This window comes from Phasianus colchicus, chromosome 16 (assembly GCF_987193195.1).
Source record: "Phasianus colchicus chromosome 16, bPhaCol1.hap1.1, whole genome shotgun sequence".
Classification (NCBI taxonomy): Eukaryota; Metazoa; Chordata; class Aves; order Galliformes; family Phasianidae; genus Phasianus; species Phasianus colchicus.
The window spans coordinates 10,100,368-10,126,052 of record NC_143451.1 but is presented as its reverse complement, the minus strand read 5'-3'; the positions used below and the strand labels follow the sequence as shown (position 1 = coordinate 10,126,052).

The 25,685-nt window shown below is 51.3% G+C and overlaps 1 protein-coding gene across 3 annotated transcripts in view; it reads right to left on the bottom strand.

Moving 5' to 3' along the window:
• The window catches only part of PKD1 (polycystin 1, transient receptor potential channel interacting), an 85,679-nt gene extending 70,732 nt beyond the window's left edge, over positions 1-14,947 (bottom strand). For all 3 annotated transcript variants that reach the window (XM_090151431.1, XM_031606977.2, XM_090151432.1), the window contains exon 1: positions 14,460-14,947. In XM_090151431.1, the coding sequence (XP_090007557.1) occupies positions 14,460-14,722 (263 nt within the window). In that variant the 5' untranslated portion in view covers positions 14,723-14,947. The remainder of the gene's footprint in view (positions 1-14,459) is intronic.
• Between the last annotated feature and the right edge of the window lie 10,738 nt (positions 14,948-25,685).

Sequence of the window (25,685 nt, the reverse complement as noted above, 5' to 3'; positions counted from 1 at the left end):
TTTTTTTTTTCCTTTAATTTCCTGCTGTATGAAATATGAGGAGCAATAAAATCAAATCCTTGGAAACAAATGACAATTGTTTAATGGGGTAAAAAAAAAATTAAAAAATCCCAATGCCTTCTAGCTTTCTTGTGCCACAGCTACCACAGGCACGGCTGCTCACATGGGTAGAACAGGCTCCAAGTCTGAACTTCCTCGCTTTTATGGGTTTAAATTGGATCCCACTAGGTGTTTAAGGCCATTGTTGATCTGCTACGTGTTCTGTAGCCTGACTAACACCAACTGGGTTATTTTTCCCTCTTACTTGGCTTGTTTTGGCTCCATCTGCCTGTCATAGCAGACAGCAAAGCAGAACAGAGCAGCACAATCCCAGGTGAGCAATAAACAGTGCTCTGGATGTGGGCACAGAAGGGATAAGAGCTCACCAGCTACTCTGTTACTGAAAAGGCGTAGGGACAAGTGGTGCCATCCCTTGATTCAGTGAGGCCAGCTGCAACTGATGCAGCAGAGTGAAAAATAGCAGAAGGACAAATAGAGGCCATAACCAGTGAAGTTGAAGGAGGAAGGCGACTGCCCACCAAGCTGCCTGCACTGCTCAGAAAACAGCTGCAGTACCTTGGCTATATTAGCCAGGCCCTTCTGCATGTGTACCAGTGCTATTAAAAGCAATATTAGGAACACTTTGCCCAGTACTTCTAGGAGATCAGGAATTTTCTTGCCCACTTCCTCTCCTCTGCCCTCATTCCTCCCCCCCCACCCAAAAAAAAAGGTCACCATCAGACTCTTGGTCAATTGCACACACTTAACTGGCCAGAGTTTGGCAGCAGGGACGGGCAGGCCCAGGAGGCAGGTTGTGTTTTATCAAATACCCTATGGAACCAAGATTTTCCCCTACCAGAAGTGTCTTTCGCAACTGGCTGTCTCTAAACCGTGGGTTTTGGTGCTTTCTGAATTCTCCCTCCATGACCTCTTCCCTTCCAGACTGTGGCTTCATTGTAATGCAGGCAAACTGGGTTGGGAACACCATTAATAGCATGGAAAGAAATGGGAGAGACTTCCCAAGAAACACAACCACAGCAACAGTTCCAGGAGCCCCTCCCTGCACAACAGCAGCTCCCAGAGGATCCTGGAAACAGTTGGCATGCTCATCCTACCTGGAATCCGAGCAGAGAGCTCCAGCACTGCAGCCTCCATGGCCAGCAAGCTGTCAGCCCAGAGAGCCACTCCGTGGGCAGCTTCTTGGACAAGGCAGGAGTGGAGAGAATTCAGATAGGAAGGGAAGCTGAAGCAAAAAATCTCATCCTACAAATATTTTATATAAGGCTTTTCAGACATTCGACAGGCAAAACCAGCTTCTTCAGAGGCTAGAAACTGAAAGCTTTGGATACGTGAGAAAAGCAGAGCTCCCACAGCAGCAACATCTACAGAATCCACTGCTGCAATCTGACATTGTGCCTGTATGGAAACGTTAGCTATGAGAAGTCTCAAAAAAAAGCCACGCAAGAAACTACCAGCAAATTAAATCCACTCTTTTCTTGCAATCACATACATGTCTTGATGTGAAGACTGCCCCAAAACTACAACTTCTGGCTCAGCTGTATGGAAAATAACCACAGCAAAAGTTCCCCATCTAATGGCATCTGTACTCTTAGTTCTTTCTTAGTTCAGTGTATCATCCAGTGCACTTCAAAACGCTCCCTCTGCTCCCCTGCTAACTATAATAGCTAATAAGATGCCATGCAGGGAGTCTGGGTAGCTCACAGTGAGCAATTACTGTTTGCAATTTCAAGTAGGAAACAAGCAGATATACAAGTAATCAGTCCATGTCTAGTATGTGCACACCCTGAGGAGCTGACAGAACTCACTGGTCTTGGCATTCAAAGGCTCACAAGCTCTACCAACACAGAAATCTAAAACTGTTCTCCTACCCTATGTGCTTGTAGAACAACCTTACAGTATTCATTTGAACATTTCTTCCTATTAAATACTTTATGCCACTTCAGTTTGGTACTATGCATGAAATACAGCCTGAATCATCAAGCCCCCTGATTGCAGTCACACATCTTACAGCTACTCAGCACTTCCGAAGAAGACAGCAGGTCTGTCACTGCTGGGCATGTCACATCACTAACTCCACAACCACTCTGTGCAGAAAGAAACAAAAGCCAGAAGCTCAGGAACAGAATTTCTCAAGGTCTGAGTGGTGTCTGGGAGGTGAATCAGAGCTGGAAGGAAGGAAGGCAGACTCAGATTCCTGGATGGAGGGCTAGCTCCATCTGGCACAGAAATCAGTTCAGCCCTGGGTTACCTACAGATTAAATATTTACCTCTAAACAGCAGAAATGTCATATAATCCATCTGACCACATGATTAATCCCCTAAAAATGACTCTGATTTGGGCTGCCTATTTAGCAGTCTCAAAGCCCTTACCAACCTCACCTGACTCCTAACCAACTCCTGTATCTGCTCCTATGGTACGAGGCTCTGAATGACCATTCCTCAACTCACTCCTACCTAAAAAAGGGGCTTAGAGGATGTACTGAGCTTAGTCATATGAGGAGGAGTGGGCTCCCTAAGCCTATCTCCTGGAATCATGACATTAAATGATAAACTCTATTTTTTTCCTTCCATTTTCTTGATTTTTTTAATTTTTTTTTTTTTTTTTTTTTTTTTTTACATCCTCCAAATGTCTCCTACATGGGACTTTAGGCTCAAGGCAACATTTGGCTTTCTTCTGGGTTATTTTTAATCTTGAGATTTATGAGAGGTGGCTGAGTCATGTTTTGGCTGGCGGAGCCAGACTCTTGTGAGTAACTGCATCCTAGCTAGTTTATTAAGATAAGTTTTCCCACTTCTGTTTGAGATGTTGGTGATGCCATTGACTGCTGAAAAAAAACCCAAAAAACAGCTATTTGCCTTGGGTCTCACACAGGTGAAAGGCCAGACATTTCTTTCTTCAATCTCCATCTCTGGCATTCACATCTGAAGAGAAAGGTGCAGATATATTAAATTTACCAGCACTGTTCAGCTCTATCAGTTCGTTTAAGCATCTCCTCCCACAAGAGTGCTCCACCTCAGCAGAGAGCAAGAAATCCTACACACACCAAGGCTACTGTGACTTGTTAAGTATGGTTTTGCTTCGCATACCCCGATTTCCTTTCCAGCAACGCACCAAAAAATTACTGAGGAAAGAGTTTGTAGCTAAGGAATTCTGTGAATGATTAACTCCATCCTGCCGATTAACCATTGCTCTCCATCCTCTCATGCCTTGCAGAAACCCCACTTCCGGGTAGCAAAGCCATGCCAAAATCTGATATCCCATTGGTTTTGCTTGTAGAATGGTCAGCTGATACAGATGGTTCTGGCTTTGAGCTAAAACACATTAAGTGCAGTAATGATTAATCCTGAACCCCAGCACAAACTCATGATGAAACATTGTTCCTCCTGTCACACCAGACTTCCCTAAATGAATCCTGCTTTCTGGAGGTTGCAACGGAGGATCAGTCTCTGCTGCAGAGGTAGGCCCACCATGCACACCAGCTACAGGGTCTGGAGCAAGGACAATTCTTTACAAGGCAGCAAAACAATACAATGACGAGGTGTTGCTCCCCTCACAGCAAAATGAATCACAGCCACGATGTGCTACACTAGGAACTAGGACAGGACAGTGAACACAGCTCTCCCACTTTGAAGATGCTCCAGAGTAGAGAAAGCTAGATGTAAACCTGGATGAAGATACATATCTCAGCAAGCATACCCCTTCAGTGTACAGTTCTATCCAAAATACAGCAAACTCCCCTTACCCAACACGATAAGCCATAAGCCAAGTAAATAAATTACTTTCAGACTCCAGTCCTGCAGTTCATACTACCTCGTACTGCCCACGCAGCAGGATGCACTACTGCTTTTTGTTGACCAGCACAGTTTGGGAGTCTCTTTTGGACAGGAACCACTGCTTTGGTCAGCCCAGTCCAGCAGCTGTTTCCCAGCTGAAGCATGTGCACCCCCAGCAAGTCATCCCACGCTGTGAGATCTTCATGTCAGATTGGCCCCACACGCACGTGCAAACTCACGTGCTTATCACACTCAGCTGCACCTCAGAAGAGGGGGAGGGCTCAGGCCTGGCTCTGACACATGCTGCCTGCGAGACCCCAGGCAGGTCTCACTCTATGTGCAGACAGCTTGCAGTCTCAGCCAGCCGTAAAACAAGACGACTTCCTTTTCCTCTTGCCTTATCTATTTCTGTTACAAGCATCCTTGTATATGCCCAGTACTACGAGGCCCTGCCTGGGACTACGTGTACAGATAACAATTTTCAGAGCTTTGGGACTTTTCTGCAAGCCCCACACAGTACAAAGATACAAATGAATTTCTGCATTTTAAATTGAGCTTTACATACGAAAGAATGCCAGCACTGCTGATATGTCAGGAATTTACTCCACCAGCTTCTTCCTCATCACAGAATCATAGAATGTCTTGGGTTGGAAGGGACGTCAAGTATCATCAAATTCCAACCTCCCTGCTGTAGGCAGGGCCAACAACCTCCAATTTAATAGCAGACCAGGCCACCTACCCCATCCAACCTGACCTTGAACACCTCCAGGTATGGAGCACCCACAACCTCTCTGGGCAGCCTGTTGCAGCACCTCACCATAGACCGGTGTAGGTAAGAGGCAAGAAAGCCTCATTCTGCTGTTGTCATAGCCCATAGTGCAATAAAATGGCATCCAGCAGAGGCAAAATGGTGCCCAACTGCAGTAGAGTGCTCTGGAAGCAGCCCGGGAGGCTCAGCCCTGGCCTTTCTCTCCATGCATTGAAGCCCACAGACATGGCTGCAGGTCTGCTAGGTGGGCACAGGATGTCCTGTGCCAGCAACGTGGCCTTGGCCTTGCACAACCATCTCTGCATCTGCATTCTGGGGCTGCACAGCTTGGCTCCTCAGGATGCTGCTGGTGAGGAGAGGAAAACCATCCCAGCCTCACGTCCTTTCCCTGAGGAGCCTGCAGAGCACATCTGTGTTCTCAGGAGCTGGCACCCTGGACTCAGCGCAGATTTGGGGCTAGGATGTCTCTGTTAAAAAACCGATGGCACTGGCTTAAATCTGAAATAAAATTGGGCAGAAAACCAGACTTTTCTTTGTTCAGCTACATTCAAAAGAAAAACAATGGTTACAGCAGCATGATGAGATCCAGCTGGCTGTTATACCTGCCACAGGATGTGGAGGCAAAGCATAACGCTGCATTTTGGGGGTGATGGCAAAGACAGGGGCAGGAGGGCAAGACAGAGGTTACAAATAAACCAGCTAAACAAGCATGGGCGTTTTGCTGCCCTGCCCTGTGCCTTTCTCAGTCTGCAGATTCAGCATCCCGACAGTTGGTACAGGACAATGTTCTGCTGCCTTCTCACAAGGATGGCAGAGCACCAAACAAGTACAAATTAGAACCCTAGGGCATTTATCCAGCAGCCAAGCACTTAAGCCCTCCACAAGCACTTAATTCACATAAATAACCACTACAGTTCTCCCACAAGGCCAGGAACCATCAACCTCATTGCTCTGACAGGGGAGACAGAGCGCAGCAGTCAGTGACAACCCAGCCCACACAACCAGGGTCTGAGCTGAAAACAAAAGAAACATGTCCTACAGCGGGAACATGGGGACAAAGGACAACACCTCCCCCAGTAGCCCAGCTCTCTTCCCAAATTAAAGTATGCAGATCAATTCCCTGATTGTGGAGGGGAGGACAAAGGTGGCAACAAGGCCTGGCCTTATGTGTGCTGTACATGGCTTTCATGGCAAGCCAATGCACAATACTCCACTTCCACTTCCCCTCTACGTGGGAGTGGACAGGACTTGAGGTCAGCAAGCACAGGGACAAAAGGCCTCCATGTTGCTGATGGGACCAACCACCAGCAAGAGGAGAGGAGCTGAGGTAGACCTGCATGCCATCAAGTGATCCAAGACACCCCAGTGACTTGTAAACGTCCTTCCCAAGCAGCTTGAGAGTTTATCTGCTCTGGAGGAAGCTTTGTGTCTGGTGGGAGATTCATTTCCAAATGCAGTTTCCTCTCTCAGTTCTCTCCAGAGTAATGGGATCGAGCTACAGATTTGGAGGTGTCACAGTCAGTCCAAACGAAGGCAGACTGTCACAGAGGGCTTTGCTGGCTTGCTGTAGAGATCTGATAGCCAGCTGTAATTAACACTTCAAATGATTCAAATTCTAAATTATGCCAGAGGGTAATCCTCCATTCTGACTGAGTGCATAACACGGGCCATGGCACCCCAGTGCAAAGCTGAGGCAATGCCACTCACATTGGTGGACGTATCAGATGCAATATGTGCATGTAATCAGAAACTAAACTGTCCATGGACAGTGACATTATTACCCTTATAGTTTACTCTCTGCAAGCACTGGTAAGGCAACAAATGCTCAAGCAGTGACTTATTGCTAGATGCAATGAGAGAGCAGGGATAGCTGTGAGAGCCAACAGCCTCAGAGTTCAGGCTTTGACTGTTGTGCTACTGAAGTTGTTTTGTCTTATATGAAATACAAAATCAAGAATGGCACCCCCTGTAAAAATGAGGTGTGTCTTCCATCCAAATTAAAACTCAGGAACTGTATTCTGTCAGTCCAGCAGAGCCACAAGGACCACCCAAGCTTTGTTTCCCTGCTCTTGTTCTGCAACCTGCAACAGATTCACTGCACAAAGTGGCAGCAGTTTGTTGTTGGTTTTTTTCCCTCTTTCTTAAGGAAAGCCATTACTTTGGTGTTACATTGTGTACCCGACCTACCACTTATGTTAGCTACAGTGAATTTTCCTGTGTACCCAACACAAAGATTAACACAGTCCGACATTGGGCCTCTCCCAGCTTTTACCTTACTACCCCGGTTTTGTCTTCACTAAACATTTAAGACTTCTGATACAAACTTTGCACTGATCCATGCAATCAGAGACTGCAAATCTTGACAGAGTTCACTCCATAAAGCCAATCACTTGTTTTCCCTCTGTTGGAATAAAATAACGTTCCCACACTCTGATAGAAACCTTTGATCTGCACAGATTTAATTCATTACTTATGAATCTCTGGCCAACGTCACTCTGTTCATTTCAGTGGCTACTTTCAGTCACTTCCTGGATTTAGGGGGACAGGGAACCCTTATTAAAAGAACAAAAAAAAGCAAAAAGAACCCCACACCAACATGTGAAATTGATGAGAAGGAATCCTGGCTATGGATTCATCAACTTGTTGCTTATGTAACAGTCCTCCCCTAGAAAACCACCAAGGTAGCAATGATGAGCCGTCCTTTAAGACAGCTTCACAGAGGTCTGATTGGGAGCCAAGATATTTTCCAATGGAAACTCTTCTCCCAGGGAATCACCCTGCATCATATTTCTATGACAGCTTCATTTTGTTTCAGAAAATAGCAGATGATTTCTTTTTAACTGTGCTATGCTTAGGTGCAAGGGCAGCTTCACAACACAAATTGCTGACCTGCTGAAACCATCACTGATTTCGGAATGGCAGAAGGTATATTAGTATCTCACAGCCAAGTGCCCACATCCAAGCTCATGCTTTTACAGGATTGCCTGGACCAACTGCATGTCCTGGGCAAGACCCGTCTCTTGGCTGTATCTGTACAGTGTCCAAGCTATGAGAAGTGGTACAGCAGTGAAAAATAATAGAAGTGCCAGTTGACTTCTCTTTCCACATCCAAACTTCCCCTTCCAAAAACTCACTCTTTCCAGAAGGCTTTCCAAGCCTTTTTGTCTGGGGAGGGGTGCAATACAGCTATGCTGGGGCCAGCTCCGTGCTGCGAGTGGCACACAAACACTGGCTGCACAGGCTCAGATAGAGGACAGACCTTTCCAACAGGTCTCCACAATGCTCTTGTGCAAGGAACTGTCAATGGCAAAGCAAGACACTGTCCCCAAACCCCTGTCCTCTTCTTTGTGACAACAAAAGCCAGCTTACAGAGGTGCCTAAGGAGTCAAAAGCGTAGCTGTGTGGAACAGATGTGGCTGCAACACTTTTCTTGGAGACTCCACTCTGCATCTCATTGAGGTTTCCAACTGTTCCTGCAGCTCTCTAAGCCCCGGGAGAGGAAATGTGGCACACGGGCTCTGTGCTGGGAGCACGCACTGCAGGATGGGACCCATCATTATTATTCCTATCGCCCCACAGAACGCCTGACACTGGTTGAAGAGCCTGGCTCGGATGGTTCTGCCTGCTCACAAACAGCTCCACACTCTCTGCATGTGAAAGCCATTAAGCAATAGCACAGAAGCAATTCATGATGCAAAACCCATCAACATTCCCGTTCTGACGGCGCGCCGGTGTCCGCTGCCAGCCAGACGTGGGGTGCCGGCCCTGGGCTGCGTGCAGGTGCTGCTGAAGGATCGTGGCTTCCCATCCACGCTAGCAGCAATCCTGACCAGTATGTGGACACCGGGGAGCTGAAGAGCCCCGAGGGCCTCCGCCAGGGCCTGCATACCAGAGCTGATGTCCTCCTGCTGGAAATGCGGCATGGGGGAGCATGAGCCGCGGGGATGGGAATTGAAACATCTGTTTTATCCAAGCCACGCTTGGAAAGGCTAAACTGCATTCAACTCTTAAAAGGCACCCAGCCCAGCTGCAAGGCAAGCTGATGAACAGAGGAGTACAAAAATAGCCACTTGTGGAGTGCTCTTTCAAGCAACATGAGGTTGCCCTACAAAAATAAATACACAAAGAAGAACAATCGCTTTCTTTTTTTTTTTTTTTCCAGAGGGACTCGTGAGCTCCCATCGCTGCAGTGTGACCCCAGGATCCCCCCGACTGCCCGTGCTGCACTCACAACACATTCCTGCAGCCCGACAGCCGGCCACTGCGGATCCGCAGGGTCACACGTGGCTCCCACATGAGGTCCCCGATGGGTCCGGACTCAGAGGGGCTCTCACCAACCTGACCTCCACCAAAACCTGCACAGTTTGGGCCACGCTCTCTCCACCCCCTTCCTAAGGCGTGGCTTTGAGAGAGAAACTAAAAATGTTGGCCAACACAACGCTTCGGCTCTCGCTTTCCCAGGCTTAGCTGTTCCCCAGTTCCTCCCTCAGGAGGACTCAATCCACACACCAGATTCTCTTTTTAGAGAGCCACTCCCACCTCTGCCTAAGTCAGCTGGAACAGAACCTCTTTAACCCATTACCAGCACTGTCAGTGCCCCCTGACCAAGCAGCAAAGCTGTTCACAAAGCCCCATCCAACCCACAAGAAAAAGGAAGGAGAGCCTCCTCTGCCTGCCTCAAGCAGAGCTGCAGAGAAAACTCGTTTCGCTTCTGGGATCTGCCAATTCCACCTCCCTGCTCGAGGAGCACTGAGCAGCAGCCAGGGCCGACGCTGCCAGCAGATGTTGCAATGGAAGCAGGGAGGTGATGGTGGAGGCTCTGCGAGCGCCGTCACTGACGTCCGCCCCAGGATGCGGGCATGGGCTCCAGCACGGGCTGCAAACTCCACCCTGCAAATCTGAGTTTCAGACCAGTGATTAGAGCTGCTGACTTCATCTCAGACCCGAGCCAAGGGTGGGCTTTGATACAAGGAGCTCTCTGCACGGGAGGGGAGAACGCAGAGCCCAAGGTGGAGGTAACGCAGGGCACAGCAGTACCTATGCAGCCTGACTGAAAGCAGACTCACTGCTACAAGCTGAGCATGGCTCCTTCAAGCACTGCTACCAAGCCAGTGTATCACACCGGCTTCTCATTAAATTAAAAAAGACGCTGCACTGAAGACAGCACACCACATCTGAAGCCTCCTCTCTGATCTCAGCTCACTGAAGTTTTTACCAGGCTTGATGCTGGGGAGCCAAAGAGACGGGCTCGTTCCTAACCTGAGGGGAACTGTTTTCACTGTCAGATGGCAGGAAGCAGCTGACTGAAGATATACTGCTTAGCTTTGTTTTGATTCTCTCTGCTTAAATGCAGTGGCAGCACATCATCAAAACTGAAGCAATCTTTTGGGAAAGCGAGGACAGAATCTGTCTGCTGGTCACAGCTCCTATAATTCACCACAAACACTATGGATTGTCAGCTTGCATGTTGCTGAGGCTCTTCCTGATGATAGTTCTCCTTAAAAAAAATGGGAACGGTTATAATCATGTGTTGGGTTTTTTTTTGTTTGTTTTTTGTTTTTTCTCTCTGTGCTGTTCATAAAGCAAAAACTAATGTTATGTTTCAATTTGATATTTTTAGTTTTGGCAACGACGTCAGCACAGATTCACTGTCTAAAAAAAAAAAACAAAAACCAAAACCATCAGCTTTTTGATGTGAAAAACAAGTTCATTCTTTAATGCATGTTACAAAGTAATGCCCAAAGTGCTGGGACAGGCAGCGGCATATGGGACAGCATGAAGGTGGGTCCAGCCCCAGGGCAGCTTCCCAGCCCTGGTGATAATCAGGGGAGATTTAGACTGGATATAAGGAAGAAGTTGTTTATGCTAAGGGCAGTGAGGAGTGGCACAGGGTGCCCAGAGAGGTGGCAGTGCCCCATCCCTGCACACAGCCACAGTCAGGCTGGATGGGGCTGTGAGCACTGATGGAGCTGTGGGTGTCCCTGCTCAGTGCAGGGAGTGGGGACCAGACAGCAGTCAGAGGTCCCTTCCAACTCAAACCACTCTGCGATGCTTGAATCCCATGCAGCTCCCAGCCCACTCCTGGCCATGGCACACATGCTTTGCTCTCAGCCCTCACTCGCTGCAGCCCTGAGAAACATCTGGGGACACACAGGACAGATAAAAGCAAGGCACAGAATGAGGCCAAACTGCAGTGATCAATCAAAAGACAACAAAGCCTGAAGAAATGAAAAAAGGATGACGCAGAGACGTAGTGTGAAAACCACAGTGGAAACTGCAGCATGACAAGAGATAAAACAAGGAATTCCACTAACTAGCAAAAAGAGAAGGAGCTTTAGCAAACCAGATGAGAGTTCCACCCTGCCCTCTGATGCAGTGATTTGCTCTTTAAACGCACGGTATGGGAGAGCAGAATGAGAGTAGCTGGGGGAAACCTGAGAGAGACTTGGTAAAAAAATAAAAGAGGAACCTCAAAATATGAGGTGGGCACTGACAAAACCTTTCCTTCTAGTAGTATCACAAGTCATCACACTCCCATAACCTCTCCAGAGTGAGTAAGAGCTCCTGGATTCTCCAACCAACCCAGACCTCGTGCTGCTGAGATGCCATTACAGAGGTACTCTGCTAACACCAGACACCATTATGCTCAGGCAGAACACAGAATTGCCTCCTTGTTTGGAGCTTTAACTGCACTTGCAATCACTTATGTGATCAGTGCCTTCCCCAGGCTGAGTGAACCTTGTTTGCAAAATATTTATCTAGCACCTCATTTGGGCCTTTTTCCCCCTTCCAAAATTCCTTACAAAAGAGAAGCACAGCCTTGTTTCCACTGGGGATACGGCTTCTTATGTGAATGGCACACCAGGTTAAGGGTTTTTTTTAATTAATCTATTTTCCCTCTGTGGGCTGGATATCACAGTACAGACACCCCACTGCTTGTGCTTATACCTGTGCTGGATTGCAGATTTAATTGGATTATTTTTCTCCAATAGCTTTTGAAGACACCTTGAGCCTTGAAAAAGCTTTCACTGCCTCGTGTAACACTACAGCACCTACCAATCACTGCCAGCTCCTCTGATTTCAAGTAGTACAGCCCGTAAGTTGTAAAATCTGTTTATCCTTAAGTTTGGGCAGTGCAATCCTGGGGCTTACCATCAAGTCTACAAAAACACCCTGCTGGGTTTTGGATGAAAGTCACAATCCCAGATCTGCAAAGCTTCAGCAGCCCCTCTGATGCTGCTCTGCATTAATGAAGGAAAAATAAGAAAGTTTCACTTCTACAGCCTTACAAATGGAGATTCTTATCTCCGCTCCAAAACTTCCACGATGCTAACGATGTGTCAGAAATAGTCAATATTTGCAAGGGAAAGTCAGAAAATTGCTATGAGATTTATTCCTGGCTGAGGAACAAAAGGAGCATCCCACAAAACAGCAAAGTCGCACCATGAAGCAAAACCCAGCGCCCTGAAAATGAAGCATTTGAGAAGAGATCAGAGCAAAGCATTCCTCAGCTGGAGAAGCTCAGAAGTGCAAAGCTCAAGAATTTGGCTGCAGCATTGGGATGGGGTTGGTGCCCTCCAGGGCTGCCTGGAGATGCTGCCTGCTCAGCACGTGGCTGAGAGCAGTGCTGTGCATTGCACTGCATGTGGAGGTGCTCCTGTGCTTACAGAAATGGTTCTGCCCAAGTTGGCATTTTCTTACTGCAAGTTGTTCTGTCTGTGACGTGCATAAGAGAAGAACTCATTTCCTTGTCCATCAGAGCCATGGGATCACAGTGGTCAGCACGATGGCCAGCACACACCTACTGCACAACTGGGAGCTTTGGGGATTCTGAACTCTGCTTCTCAAAGGCTGTTTTCGTTTCCAGACTAATTAAAAACTCATATGCTGCTGAGATATATGTATTTTTTTTCCTCTAATTAGATAGCCAGTCGTAAATTGCTAAAAGCACAACGTATGTGCTGGTGTTCAATAAAAGGAATGTGAAGTACACGATAAAGCTGACCACAGAACTGCACCACGAGCTGGAATCCCCCTCACCCAACCCAAACTCAGCTGTACATCCATCCTGCTAATAATGACAATGCAAGCACAGCTGCCCTCATTCTCATGCCAGAGGTAGAACAGGGCAGTAAACTTCTCCTGAGGGAAATCCAGGTGCCACAGCAGCACAACCCCACCACCCCCAGAATATCATCAGCATGCATCCATTACTTGAGGTGCACAATCAGCCGTGCAGCCATTCCTCAGCAGAGAAAAGCCCCATTGCACCCCCAACTCCAGCCTGCAGCTCCAGTTGATTCCTCCTTCCCACACTTTGTTTCGGGGACCGGTGAGAGCTGTATGGCTAACTTCAATTTGTTACTGTGTCACAGGACCTAACCCAAAATGTCCTGGGAGCTTTTCTACAACTCAGCTCCTCCAAACAACAATAAGTGCAGCAGTCTCAAAATTAATAATCCTAAAAACACAGACATAACCCCAAACCCCTAACGAGCCAAATGAGCAACTTCGTCATAGCCTTCAGAAGGGAGCAGCAAAGCACTGACATGGGGACCTCATCTGCTGTTGGATGTGCAGCTAACACAACATCAGGGAGCCCCAGATGACACCAAACCTCCCCAGGCTGAGGACTTTCTGCAAAAAAAAAATATATATATACATATATATATATATATATATACCCATGGCTTTGTCTGGAAAAGCCAAAGCATGTCATGTAAGGAAACACTTGGAAATACCTTATGTGCTGTGTTTACAAATGTGTGTGTTTTCCTGAAGTTACTTAGATCTGTAACCTAATGCTTACCATGCTGCGTGCAACTTTTCCTATATTTTTTATTTTATACTACAGTACAAAGCAGACACTCAGAAAAGCAGGTCCTCATCCTACTGAAACCCAGCAGAACTCTGCTCCTGTGAGATCCTTCCATCATGCCAGACCGTGTCATCCCTCCTGCACCAATCACTCACAGCTTTCATCTCCTCAAGAAAAGTTACTCCCTCTAGAAAACAAACTTAGGTTCAAAACAATCCTCCCTCCCCACTCTGCCCTGACTCCGTTTTTCACATCATGCAGTAACCTTATGGCTCTGCATGCAGACCGTGCTGATGCCCTGCACGGCACACACCTCTCTGATGCTCCAAAACATCAGAGAGCATCACCCATCTCACCTGAGAGCTTTCATCACCAAACTTTGACGTGAACTTGTTAACTGAGTCCCTTAAATCTGCTGTTAACAGAGCGGCATTGAAACCATATCCAGCTGCTCGCGTCACAACACAGCTATTTCCCTCTGCACCCACCCCCAAAGCAGAACAACACCTCTGGGGCAGCAGCATCCCAGCTCTCTCGGATGCAGCCACAGTGCGAAAAGCACAATTAAACACTAACCAATTGATGTCCCTGTGCCTTTCCAGGTAGCAAACCTTTTCCTCCACCGGGAGCAATGCCTGTGGGCTGGCATATCTGCGTTCCCTTGGGTGGCTGCGATGGGACCCACGCAGCCTTACAGCATCACGCAGTTTGGGGTGAACCCCAGAACTGTTATTCAGGTGCAGAGCCCAGCGCAGCCCCACGACCGCTGTTGGTGGGGGCCGCGTGTCCCACACCCCGCAGCCGTTTTCCCTTTCGCGTGGCTCGGGCCACTTCTGCACATCTCTAACGCCGCCACCTCCGCACGCCAAACTTTCTCAGCCGTCTCCATGTTTGTCCCCGCTGTCACGCAACGGATCTCCAACAAACCCGCTTGCGGACTCACGCAAACGCCGTGAACGACTTCTGGAAAGCGGCGCTCCGTGCCCGCCCCGTTCCCAGCCCCGTTCCCGGCCCCATTCCCGGCCCCGCGGTACTCACAGAGCCGTGGCGGCGGTCGGGACGCCCGGAGGCCGCTCCAGGCCCCTCGCGGAGCAGTTGGCGATGCAGACGGCTCCGGGCCGGCCCCCGGAGCAGGTACAGTCGGCGGCGCAGGGCTGGCAGGAGGGGGCCGGGGGGGTCCTGGCGGCCGCCAGCCCCCCGCACAGCAGGGAGCAGAGCAGGCACCAGCCCGAGAGGGGCAGCCGCGCCGCGGGGACGCCATGTTTGCGCTGTGTTCCAGTGTCTCCATTTCCAAAAGGCATCTCTTCCTACGGGCATGGCATGGCCCCGGCCCGCCTCTCCCCCGGCCCGGCCCGGGCCCGGCCGCGCCCCGCGCTCGGCTCCGCTCCGCGCTCCGCTCCGAGCCGCTCCGCTCCTCCCGCGCCGCGGGGCTCAGCGCATGGCGGGCTCCCCCCGGCGCTGCGGTGCGCGCTGCTCCCGCGGCGGCGCCCGGCCCGGCCCCTGGGCTCCGCTCCCCGCGCTGACAGCCCCGGCCCCGCTCCGCTCCGCTCTGCGCTCCGCCCGGGCCGCGGCCCGCCGCCTCCCGCTCCGCCTCCCGCCCGGCGGAAACCCGGCGCCGCTCCAGCCCCTCCGCCCGCCCCCGCGGCAGCCCCCGCCCGGCCCGGCGCCGCTCCCGGTCCGGGCTAGCGGCGAAGCTGCGGGTGCGGGGAGCGCTCGGCACCGCTCGGTGAGGGGTGGTGGACGGGGACAGCCGGGCCGGGGCACCCGGCGGAGGGCGCCGCTCCGGGGCTGGCGCCTCTTCCGAGGCCGCTGCGGCTTTACAGTATTGGATCTTGTAAGAGCCGCGAGTTTGGCGTCTGCAGCGCAGCAGCGGTTCAGACAGGTGAGGAAGGCACGTACTTCGCAGGGCTGCTTTGTAACGCTTTGCGGAGGTCAGCGGGTTCCACGTGCCGCTTGCCCCCGCACACCTCGGCGCTGGGACGGGGCGTGGCTCCGCCCGGGCAGCTGAGATTTGCGCTGAAAGCTCCTCGGTGTGAGGGCTGGTCCCGGATTATCGTAGCTAAAATAAGCCCATAAGCAGAATTCCGTCCTCACAAAGGGTCTCCCCAAAACCGAGCCCAGCCCCATCTGTAAGCAGTGGAGAAGGAGGTGTGCTAGCTGGAAATTTTATAGGGGCCCTGATTGCTTAGTGCCCTTTGCACCTTTTGTGATACAGAGCATCAGCCAAGGGGAGGACAGAAGGAAGCCCGAATAAAACACAGAAGAAATTCTTGCTTTTGAGCTGCTTTCAGTGCCGTATCACTTTGGAAACCAGAGCGTTGGCCCGTGCCCGGCAGGGATTTCTCACTGTAAGCACAGCAGATGTGTGCCGTAGGGCTGGAAGAGTGGCAACAGGCAGCGCGCTGCTGGGAGCGATGGGAGGCTCTGGGGGGAGCAGCGCTCCCACGGCGAGTGGCTGGGGCAGGGGACGTGAATGGAGGGACAAACCCTGCACAGCCTGAGCCAGGTGCTCCTCAGCTCTGCCTGCACTGCCCAGCAAAGACACACCCTCCTGGGAAGAGATTTGTCAGTCCAGACATATCTTTCAGCATTGCGCCCGTCGACTCTTTTCTTTATGCAACTGCATTCATTCTCGCAGACCTTTGCACCTTTTAAAATATTTGCTGGAGTTGAGTGTTACTACACAGGAAATCTCTCTGGCTCAGCCCCGGTATCCATCCTGCAGGAGCTGCCCATGTGCCTGTATGAGTCGTGGTCTGCTGATATTGCACCCTTTCAGCAGCCCAGTGCCAAGCAAAGGGCATTTGGTGCTTTTCAGAGCAGCTCACAGAGCCCAAGGCTGGTCTCCTTGCAAAGCCTCCTGCTGCTGGTGCTGCTCAGTGCTGGGGATGTCATCCCCCTGCGTTTTGCAGCGAGTGTGCTGGGAGCTGCAGCAGCATCGTGTCAGTGGGGCCAGATCTTGGGCTCAGGAAATCTGCCTGGCAGCTTTCAAGGGAGAAATCACAACATGGAGGGGGGACATGCTGCAAGCATCTGAAGGTGGGAGCTGCAGGGAGCCAGAATGGTTGTTTTGGGAGGTAACAAAAGGAGCATGGGAGCCTAAGAGCCTGAGGATACATGTGGGTGGGGGGAGGAGGGCTGTGGGGACAGGCCTGTGTCTCTTGCAGGATTTTTTTACTTGTGTGACTTCAGATGCTTTGGGTTCCCTAAAGTGTGAGGACTGACCCATGAGCCTTGCAGTGCATCTGTCCTTATCCCTCCCGAGCTGCTCACTTTACTCTGCCTGTTATGATGGTCCAGATCTGATAAAGTCCATAAAAGCCTGCTGGGTTTTAGGTACATGCATCATCCCGTTGAAACCAAACTAGTGACAGCAGATTGTATTAGCTGGCTTCTGGCTTTCCTTATCTAAATGCTACACATACCTTATCTCAGAAGCCTGACAGCATCTTATTTCACCCCTTGGCATAGCACTTAATGTATATGAGAATTTACTTTCTGAAAACATTTTGTGCCTTTTGAACTTGAAATTGACTTGAGGGACACATCATCGTCTTTTGCATGATGCATCGTGCCCCAAATAGCTCCATTTTTGCTGCCTCCTCATGTGACCACTGTGTATTTGCTTCTGCTCTCTCAGCTGCAATTTGCTTTCTGTTTTTCTTTCCTAACCATTGGTGCAGGCAGCAATGTCCATATTTCTAAAGATAACAGCAGGGAGAAAATGTCCTGTGTATGGATGGTAATCAGATTAGGTCGCTAATGTAATCCAGTGGATGTAATGAGGTTAAGGGCTCTCCCCCCACAGTGGGGCTGCCAGGCTGCAACACAGGCAGCAAATGGGGAAATAATGGAGCGAGTGGGAAAGAAGATGGCAAATGGTGATTGAGTAGCAAGAAAGTAATTTGTTCACGTTGAACTGTAATTTTTGATCTTGGAGGAAGTTCTCAGCACTGAGCCGGGGCAGATTTTAAAATGCAGCCTGTGGAAAATGATGGGAGTGGAAAATGCTGTGGGGCGGGGAGGCTCAGTGTGAGGCGTGCTGTGGGGAAGGGATCCTTCTGGTTCCTCCCACTGGCAGGCGGACGGAGAGTTTCCCAACACTGTTTATTTGGAGTAGAATTAAAACCCAACTAAGAGGGTGCTAATTCTCCCCTTCCGTCCCGCCAGCAATACAGGCTGAATGCACCCAGAACGTCTGCAGCAGCTCTTCTTTTCCATCTTAACCAATACTCCTGCACTGCAGGAGAACAGTGTGCCCTCAGTACGCACCCAGGGGGGGAAGAGCTGTCACGTTTTCTTTTAGGTGGGGTATGAGTACCTCAGAGGAAGCGAGGGTACTATTTTCTCTCAGCAGGAAGCAGCAGTTTCCATCCCTGCAGGTTGCCAACGTGAAACACTATGGCCAGTCCCATGAGGAGGAACCTGGAGTTACCCCAGCAGAGCCATCTCGTCCCACCCATGTCCACCTCCTGCAGCCAACACAAGCATTCCCAGCTGTTATCCATGACCCCGACGACTGCAGCAACCTCCTCATGCACCACTGCCTTTCCTCCAGACATAATATTTTCCCTGCCTGGAAGGCCTGGGGGAGAGGACAGCTGAAAGCCGAAATTTCATTCTATTTTATATTATATTTGCCACCACCAATCTCCATTCTATCTTTCTATTTGAGCAGAGCTCTTTAGATGACTTCAGACCATGAAGCACATCTGCTGGCTCAGTGTGCTGGTGTGGCAGTGTCAAGATCTGCAGCTGAGACAGACTTCCTCATATACCAGCTGTTAGATGTAACACCTCACAGAGAGGGCTGAAAATTAAAAACAGAGAAGCTGCCAACTCCACGGTGTCAATTCAATAAATACCAGCCTGGAAAACTCCTCTGTGCCCCAGCCAGCAGCTCAGCCCTGAGCCGCAGGAAGGCTCTGGGGGTATGGAGCACCCAGTATGTGAGCTGTGAGCAGTGGGGCAGCAAGGCAGCCTGGATGTGGGCAGGAGGTAGCTTGTGGCTGGGGAGATGGGCTGCTGGGTTGCAGAGGTGCTTGGCTACAGTGATGCTGGGCTGTTCAGCTGCTGGGATGTTCAGTTTTTAGAATGCTTTTGGGATGCTGGAATGCTCAACTAGTGGGATGCTCAGCTGCTGTGATACAGGGATGCTAGGCTGTTTGGTTGCAGGGATGCTTGGATGTTGGGATGCTCAACTACTGGAATGCTGAGCTGCTCATCTGCCAAACTACTGCCGACGCTCCCCGACGGGGTTTTGTTTCGGGCTACGCGAAACTCCGGAGCAGCGCGGCGGTTCGGCCGAAGCTCTGCTCCCGGCGCGGTCCGTGTAGCCCTGGCGCCCCCTAGGACCGCCCGCCGCGCTGCCGCTCCGCTTTTCAACAGCCCCCCCTCCCGCCCGGCCAATTAAACCCAATCAAAGAAACAAACAAAAAAAAGCACTCACCCAAAAACGGGGAAAAAAAAAAACCAAAAAAACTGTATCTCAAATCAGACACAACCCCACACGGGATGACCCAAGCAGCGATCCCCACTCCGGAAAGCTCCTGGCTTGCACACCCACACTCACTGGGTGCGGGATGCAGAGGATGAGGACAGGATGCCCACAACCCTATGGGATGTGTGGGCGATGCCCCCAGCTCTTCCCTGGATGCCTGGAAAAGCCCCACCAGCTGTATTCAGGCGCGATGCTGTCAGAGAGACTTGGAGCTCAGTTTTGGGTTTCAGCTGCATGAGGATGAGCCCCCGTTGGGCTTTTTCTGGAGGATTTTTGTGGGTGTTTTCAGCTCAAGAAGGGAATTTATTCACACCGAATGCTTTCATCCATTTGATGGAGAGTGAATGCAAACTAGAGCTGAGCGCTTTCAGCCACAGTGCTTTCCGCTCAGGATCCAACTGGTGGCACTTCTGGCTTTATTCACCAAACGCTCATTCAAAGCAAACAGAACTTCAGGATCCCTCTCTCCGTAGGGTTTGAAGTTCCAAGTGACGGGAGTTCAGGGAACGATGCAGGGGCTGCCCAAGGGGCTGAGCACCACTTCCCCCCAAACTGCTGCTGCTGCGCTCGTTGCTATGGCAATGCTGATGTCTGCGCACCATCAGGAGGCACCGAGGTGGTGTTGGTGTTTTTAATTGAGGCAAGGTCAGCTGGGTAAGCAGTCAGCAGGTGGCTGGAGATGCTCGTTCCACACCGCAGGAGCTATGGGAAGCATCTCCCCTCTTGTTCCCTGCTCGCATCACCCTCACTTGCCTTTCTGCATGGATCATATCCACACAGGCACAAGCGTCACCCAGGAGGTCAGTGATGCTGCTGAGCACCCCCAGGGCCAGGTCTGCATGGGGCTCACACTTGTGCCTCTGAACAATTCAGAGAATGGGATTTTTTTTTTTTTTTAGCAAGTATTCAAAGCTGTTCATTTGTAATGCAATGATGCAAAAGAAACAACTGTGCATTAATTAGTGCTGGTGAAGCTGAAGCCAGAGGGCAGCCAGCAAGAGGCGCAGAGGCAGAAAAGTGCACTCAAAGCCCTCAGGACCTGCTGGGCCCTGGGGAAGGGCAGGTGCTGGTGGCCTGAGGCTGCTCCCAGCACGGCTGGCAGGACCATGTGCTCCAGCCTGGAGGAGATGCTTGGCAGTGGTGTTATTGCCTCCAATTGGCTGTGGCTGGTTGCAGTTGGCTGTGCCTTCCGCAGGCAGACCTGATGGCTTCCACGTGTGCTCAGCTGTTCAGACGTGATTAGTCCCTCTGATTGCAGAAGGACAGCTGATGCAAATGAAATTGCCTGCAGACAAAATGTTTGCAGAGCTAGGACAGCCCTTAGCTTTGTTGGGTAAAAAGCTGTTTCCAGCAATAAAGAAGAAACACTTTTAAACAAAGCAGGAAATTGTAAAATCACAGTAAGCAGTAGCAGCAAAGTGCTGACTGCATGGATCCATCGCAGCTGATTATGTCACAGAGTTAAGGGCACCTTCATGTGCCCAGCTCTGGGCTGCCTGTGCTGCTCATTCACTGTCATCTTCAAGAAAAATGCAATTGCCTAAACTCACAAGAGTTCTGTTAATTGAAAACACTCAGCTTTCCTCAAAAAGCGTTAACAAACCCTATTAACACACTGCACTGCACCTTTGTAGCCCAGGTTATTAATTGCTTGGAGAAATGCTGCTTGCTGACAGCTCAGACCACGGGCAAGCAGCATTGCAGGTGTGTGAGAGGACAAGGAGAAAGACAGGAGCTATTGATTTGGGCTGATAAATACTGCTTGGCTTCAGAACAGCACCCTGCCACTACCTTGCTCTGATGGATGGCTGAATGAGACGCGGGCACAGAGCTGCATCTCCTGGCGCACAGGAGCACAGCTCTGCCCCAACCAGGGGGGTGAGGCTGCTCCTCGTTGATGCAGAACCCACTGGCTAAGGCATGGTGCAGAACAGCAAGCAGCAATGCAATGGCTCGCTCCAGTAGGGGCTCTTTCCCAGCCCTGGCACTTAGCAGTTCGCTTACTGTCTGGATAGCAGCTTGATGAGACTCTGCAAACCCCTGTGCTAGCTTGTTACTGCTTATTGTTTTACAGGGCCCCAAGGAGTGCTGCATGTATCACTGAGCTGCAGTGACTTTGGCCCAATAGTGCCTAAAACGTAGTGTGCAAAAATGAGCTATGAGGGTTTATCTGCTCTGGCTCAGGGCTGATGGTGGGGTCCTGTAGGTGATGCAGCACAAAGCAACCCTCAGACTCTCCTCTCTCTGATGGGACCCACAAGGATCATCAAGTCCAGCCTCTGGATTTGCACAGGCCTACCCAAAATTCAAGTAATATTTCTGGGAGCATGTGTTCAGAGGATAAGCAGCCCCTCAGCACTCACCGTCCAGAGCCTCAGCCATCTCTGCACCCTTCAATCAAGGTGCTTTCTCCATTGCACTGCACCTCTCCTGCATTGTGCACCGCTGTTCTTGCACTCGCTGTGCATCCGTGTGTGTTCTGCAGCACCCTGAGATCTGGCAGAGCACAGCCTCAGCTGGGATGAGGACATGAGCACCATGAAGAAGGCAGGAGGCTGCTGCTTGTCCTGCTCCACATGCTGCAAAACAGCCTGTGCATGTGTTGATAAAGCCGACACTGTGCCATGTCTGCACACTTGCTTCTGAAATTACCCCCATGCCCCATCCCTTCCTCATTGCAGGATGTCTCTATCTCACTACAAACCATCTTAGATGGTTTCAAGCGGAGATATTTCTGAGGCATGACTGAGAAGCATTTGAAATATACTAAATAGCTTGGAAGTATCTTCTGTTTGGGAGGTTGAGGGTTTTTTACTCAGCCTTCTCTCTGTAGGACACATTTCAAAGGACTTTTGAGTGTTTGACTTCATCACATCTGAAAGCTCTCGTGGGTGAATGCTGGAGCAGAGCCAGGCTGAGGGCTCTCATGCATTTGGTGCTTTGCTGGCTGAAATCATGGCTTGTTTCTGTCTTGGCACAAGAAAAACTGATTTCCTGGCCCCAGCCCAAACTTGCTGGGACCTGGCATGGTTGCCCTGCTGTGCTCCAAAGGGTTGGGCTGGGCCCTGTGCATCATGGTCGTTCCATAGGGATGCCCATGGGGTGGTGCCAAGGCTGCTCTGCTGCATCCCAGCACTGCTGGTGGTGATGTGGGGCATGGAGCTGTGAGAGCAAAGCCCTGCAAGGGCAATGGGGTTCGTGCATGCTGTGCGCTGCTCATCCTGGGGACAGCTTCCACCTTGGGTGCCATGAGTGGGTGACACCGGGTTGCCCCTCGAAGGGGGTGAGGGGAAGTGGTGCCCCATGGTTGGCAGCTGCACCAATGGGTTCCCTGTCCTGCTGGGGAGCAGGGATAGAACCTAGCACCTGGTCGGTGGGTGACAGTCTGAGCTCAGCCTCTCGGCTGCTGGATTTGGTGCATGTGCTTTGGGGACAGAGGAGGGCTCAGAGAGGTGGGCTAGGGATGGAAACAGAGGGACTGTGCATAGGAGAGAGAGCAAACGAAATAGCCAGAGGAAGGAGGTCTGCAAAATAAGACTTGACTTGGCAACAAAAGAAAGTGGAGAGACAAAAACAGTCTCCCAGCAAAACATTGGAATTTAACTTTCACAGCTGCAAATGGAAAACAATCACTTCCCACACGAAAATAACTGATGGGCTGCATTGACGAGGAGATGTCTGAGGAATTTCAATTAAAAGCCAGCGACACTGACAAAGGCAATGAGATTGAAGTGTTCAAAGGTAAGTGAGCAATGGGGAGGGAGGAACAGTAAGTGGCAGGCGGGGAACAATGAGTGCTCAGCTCTGCGTGGGCTGGGCCCCTTGCATGGAGGCAGAGGGAAAGCGCTGAGCTCTCTGTTTTGCCGAGGTTCTTTGTCAATACTGCACCATGGCAGCACCATGAGCAATGTGTTGGCCTTGTCACCATGGTGTCACCTTTGCCTGGCTGCCTTTCTGTGCCTCCCATTTGGGTGATGTTTGTCCTCTCGTTCTGTAACTTCTCTTTGGAGTCAGAGCTATGTTTGCTCTGTAGGAGCTGAGAAAGCAGGGTGAGTTACCATGCCTTGGAGCAGCTGGGAGAACTGAAACTTGGCTGGAGGTACAGCCATAGGTGATGGCAGAGACGAAGCTGAGCCACAAGCAGAGCATGGCAGGAGCCTGCATCAGCTTCTCTGCAGCTGCCAGGCCACCCGGTAAAGAAGGCAGCTGACATTGTTCTCTGGTGGGAAGAGCATGTCCTTGCAAACTCTCTGCCACAAGGACAGCTCCGCTCCACCTGAGCCAGTGATGGAAACAGAGACCAGCAGGCTCAGGCTGCTGAAAGGGCACTGCCAGGCACCCCCAGAAGGGAGACCATGAAGGTCTCAAGCACGGGTTTGGAATTTGCCAGGAAAGGCTCTGCCTGGGCCTAGCAGGAGGCTGAGAGCTGTGGTCCTGTGTGTGCTGCAGCACGGCACAGCTCTCGGGCTGATGGTCCTGATGGGGTTGTGCTGATTGGCTGCCTTGAGAAACAAATCCACTTACATGGAGATGTATGGGAGAAACAACCGACCGCTGCCGGCCCCGCTCAGAGCCTGCCAGATCCTGCAGCCCTGCTTCCCCGAGGCACGCCGCATCTCCAGGCGTGTGTTGTTCCATTAAGCTATTTTTAGCAAACACATTCCCCTTATTTCAGCAGCAGTTATCTGATTAGTTCCTGTAACTATATGAGGAGCAACATTTCCAGGCATGACTGAGAGCTGTGAGCAGGCTGTGCCTCTTCACATGCATTTTCTCAAAGGGAAAAACTTGCTGGGGCTGCTCCTCCTGCTGTGCACTCATGGCTCTGTGGCTCCAAGCACCAGCAGTGCATGCAGCTGAGCTCTGCAGCACGCGACCTTTGGCAGAGCAGCAGCCAGCAGGCAACGTCCCCAATGCCACCTGCAATAAGGGACCATCCCTGTGCCGTGTTGCTGCGATGCAGCGGCGATAAGCAGCTGGCTTTGTTTGCTCTGAGCACAGGGCTCTTAAAGATTTCCATCGTCATCAGCTGTGTGGTGGGGATGGAGGAAAAACAAAGTATTTTTGTAAAGCAGTTCTGGTCCCAGGGAGGCCTTTCTCCCCTGTGCAGGGAATGCCCCGCTTTGTTGCTGCATGGGGACAAGCTAAAAATCCCATGGAGCCATTGCTAGCTCCAGCATTGTACTTTGCTCCCTCCACCCCTATTGACCACAACTGTCCTGGAAAATCAGATTATAGAGCAAAGCCTTGGCACCAAGTCTGCTCTGCCAAGTCAGGTCCTCCATCTCCCAGATGGATCATGGCAGGAAGAGGGCAAGAAACCTCTGCTGTGACAGCTTTATCTCCAGCCTCAGCAGAAGGAAGCCCAGAGCTCTGCAGCCACGGCTGTGTGTGCGGCTCGGGGTGGCAGAAGGGGATCTTGGGGTGAACTGAGCCCAACTCATCTCCCCCATCCGTGACAGAAGTGCTCAAAGCTCTGCTCTCTGCCTCCCCCCTCCGCAGTGGGAATGTTTTGAGAGAGCAGAACAGGAATTCACTGCAGCTCTAAATGCCCTCAAAGGAGCTGTTCTGCTGCATGCAGGGAAGTCCTGGGGGCATTGCAGGTCCAGGAGGGGAGGAGAGGACTTGGGTGCACTGAGGTGCCCACTTATGCAGCTCAGCCCTTGGGGGCACTGAAGGTCCCAAAGAGCAGCGCTCGCTCCAGCTGTAGCAGCAGTAAGGTTTCACTGCAGTATGGTCTGGGCTCTGCCCATGGCTTAGGTTGGTGTGAGTTCCTTTGTATTGGCCATCAGCTCCTCCTGGGCTTGTGCAAGCCCTGTTACTTATTTATGCCTTCATTGTGTGCCTGCCTGGCTTCTCACCAGGGAGATTTATTTTCCTCCCCTGCTCTGGTAGGACTGCTCGAGCCTCCTTCTGCAGGAAGGATAAGGCTGTGCCGCTGGAACTCTGTCACACAGCTAAAGACATTTATTTCAGTTGAGAGAGTTGCAAGTGCCTCGGGTGACACTTCATTTGCAGCCAGAAAGAAAGATGCAAAGCGTTCCTCACTGAAACCAGTTGCTGAGACAGACTGAGGATAGCACAAGTTGCCAGTAGAGCAGACAGCACCCACTGCCCCTCAGAATATTCTCTGCCACCCCCATCTTTATTCCTGCTCCTCTCTGCCCTGTGCTTGCCTCTTGCCCATGGCTCTGCCCAGATGTGGAGCAGTGTGGGAGCTCCAGCTGCTGCAATACGGGCCCAGACCCAGAGAGCAGCTGCCCCCACGCACTGCTGTGAGGTGGGGGTCTGCAGCAGCTCAGGGGCAGGAGGCAGAGCATGGAACACAGCAGTGCACCCACATGGGTGAACGCCCCCGTGCTGCACCCCTGGAACACACGTGAGTGTGCAGTGTGCTGCTCCTTTTGTGGGTGCGAATGCACGGTGTACAAGCATCCTTCGTGGCTGCAAACGCACGGCGCCGCTCCCTCCCCGGGGGCAAACGAAGGCTGCTGCTCTCTTCGTAGGTGCAGACTCACGGTGCGCTGCTCCCTTAGCGGGTGCCCTCGGGCCGCCCCTTCCCGCACGTGTGAGTGCCCGCTGCTCCGCTCCCCTCCCGCACGAGCACCGCTCGGAGCACAGCGCGCAGCGGAGCGCGGCCGGGGAGGAGCGAGCGGGCGCGGAGCGGAGCGTGTCCGGCCCTCGCCGCCGCCCCCGCGGCGCTGCCATTGGAAGCGGGGCCGGGCCCGGGGAGGCGACGGCGGCGGCGGCACAGCCCCGCGCCC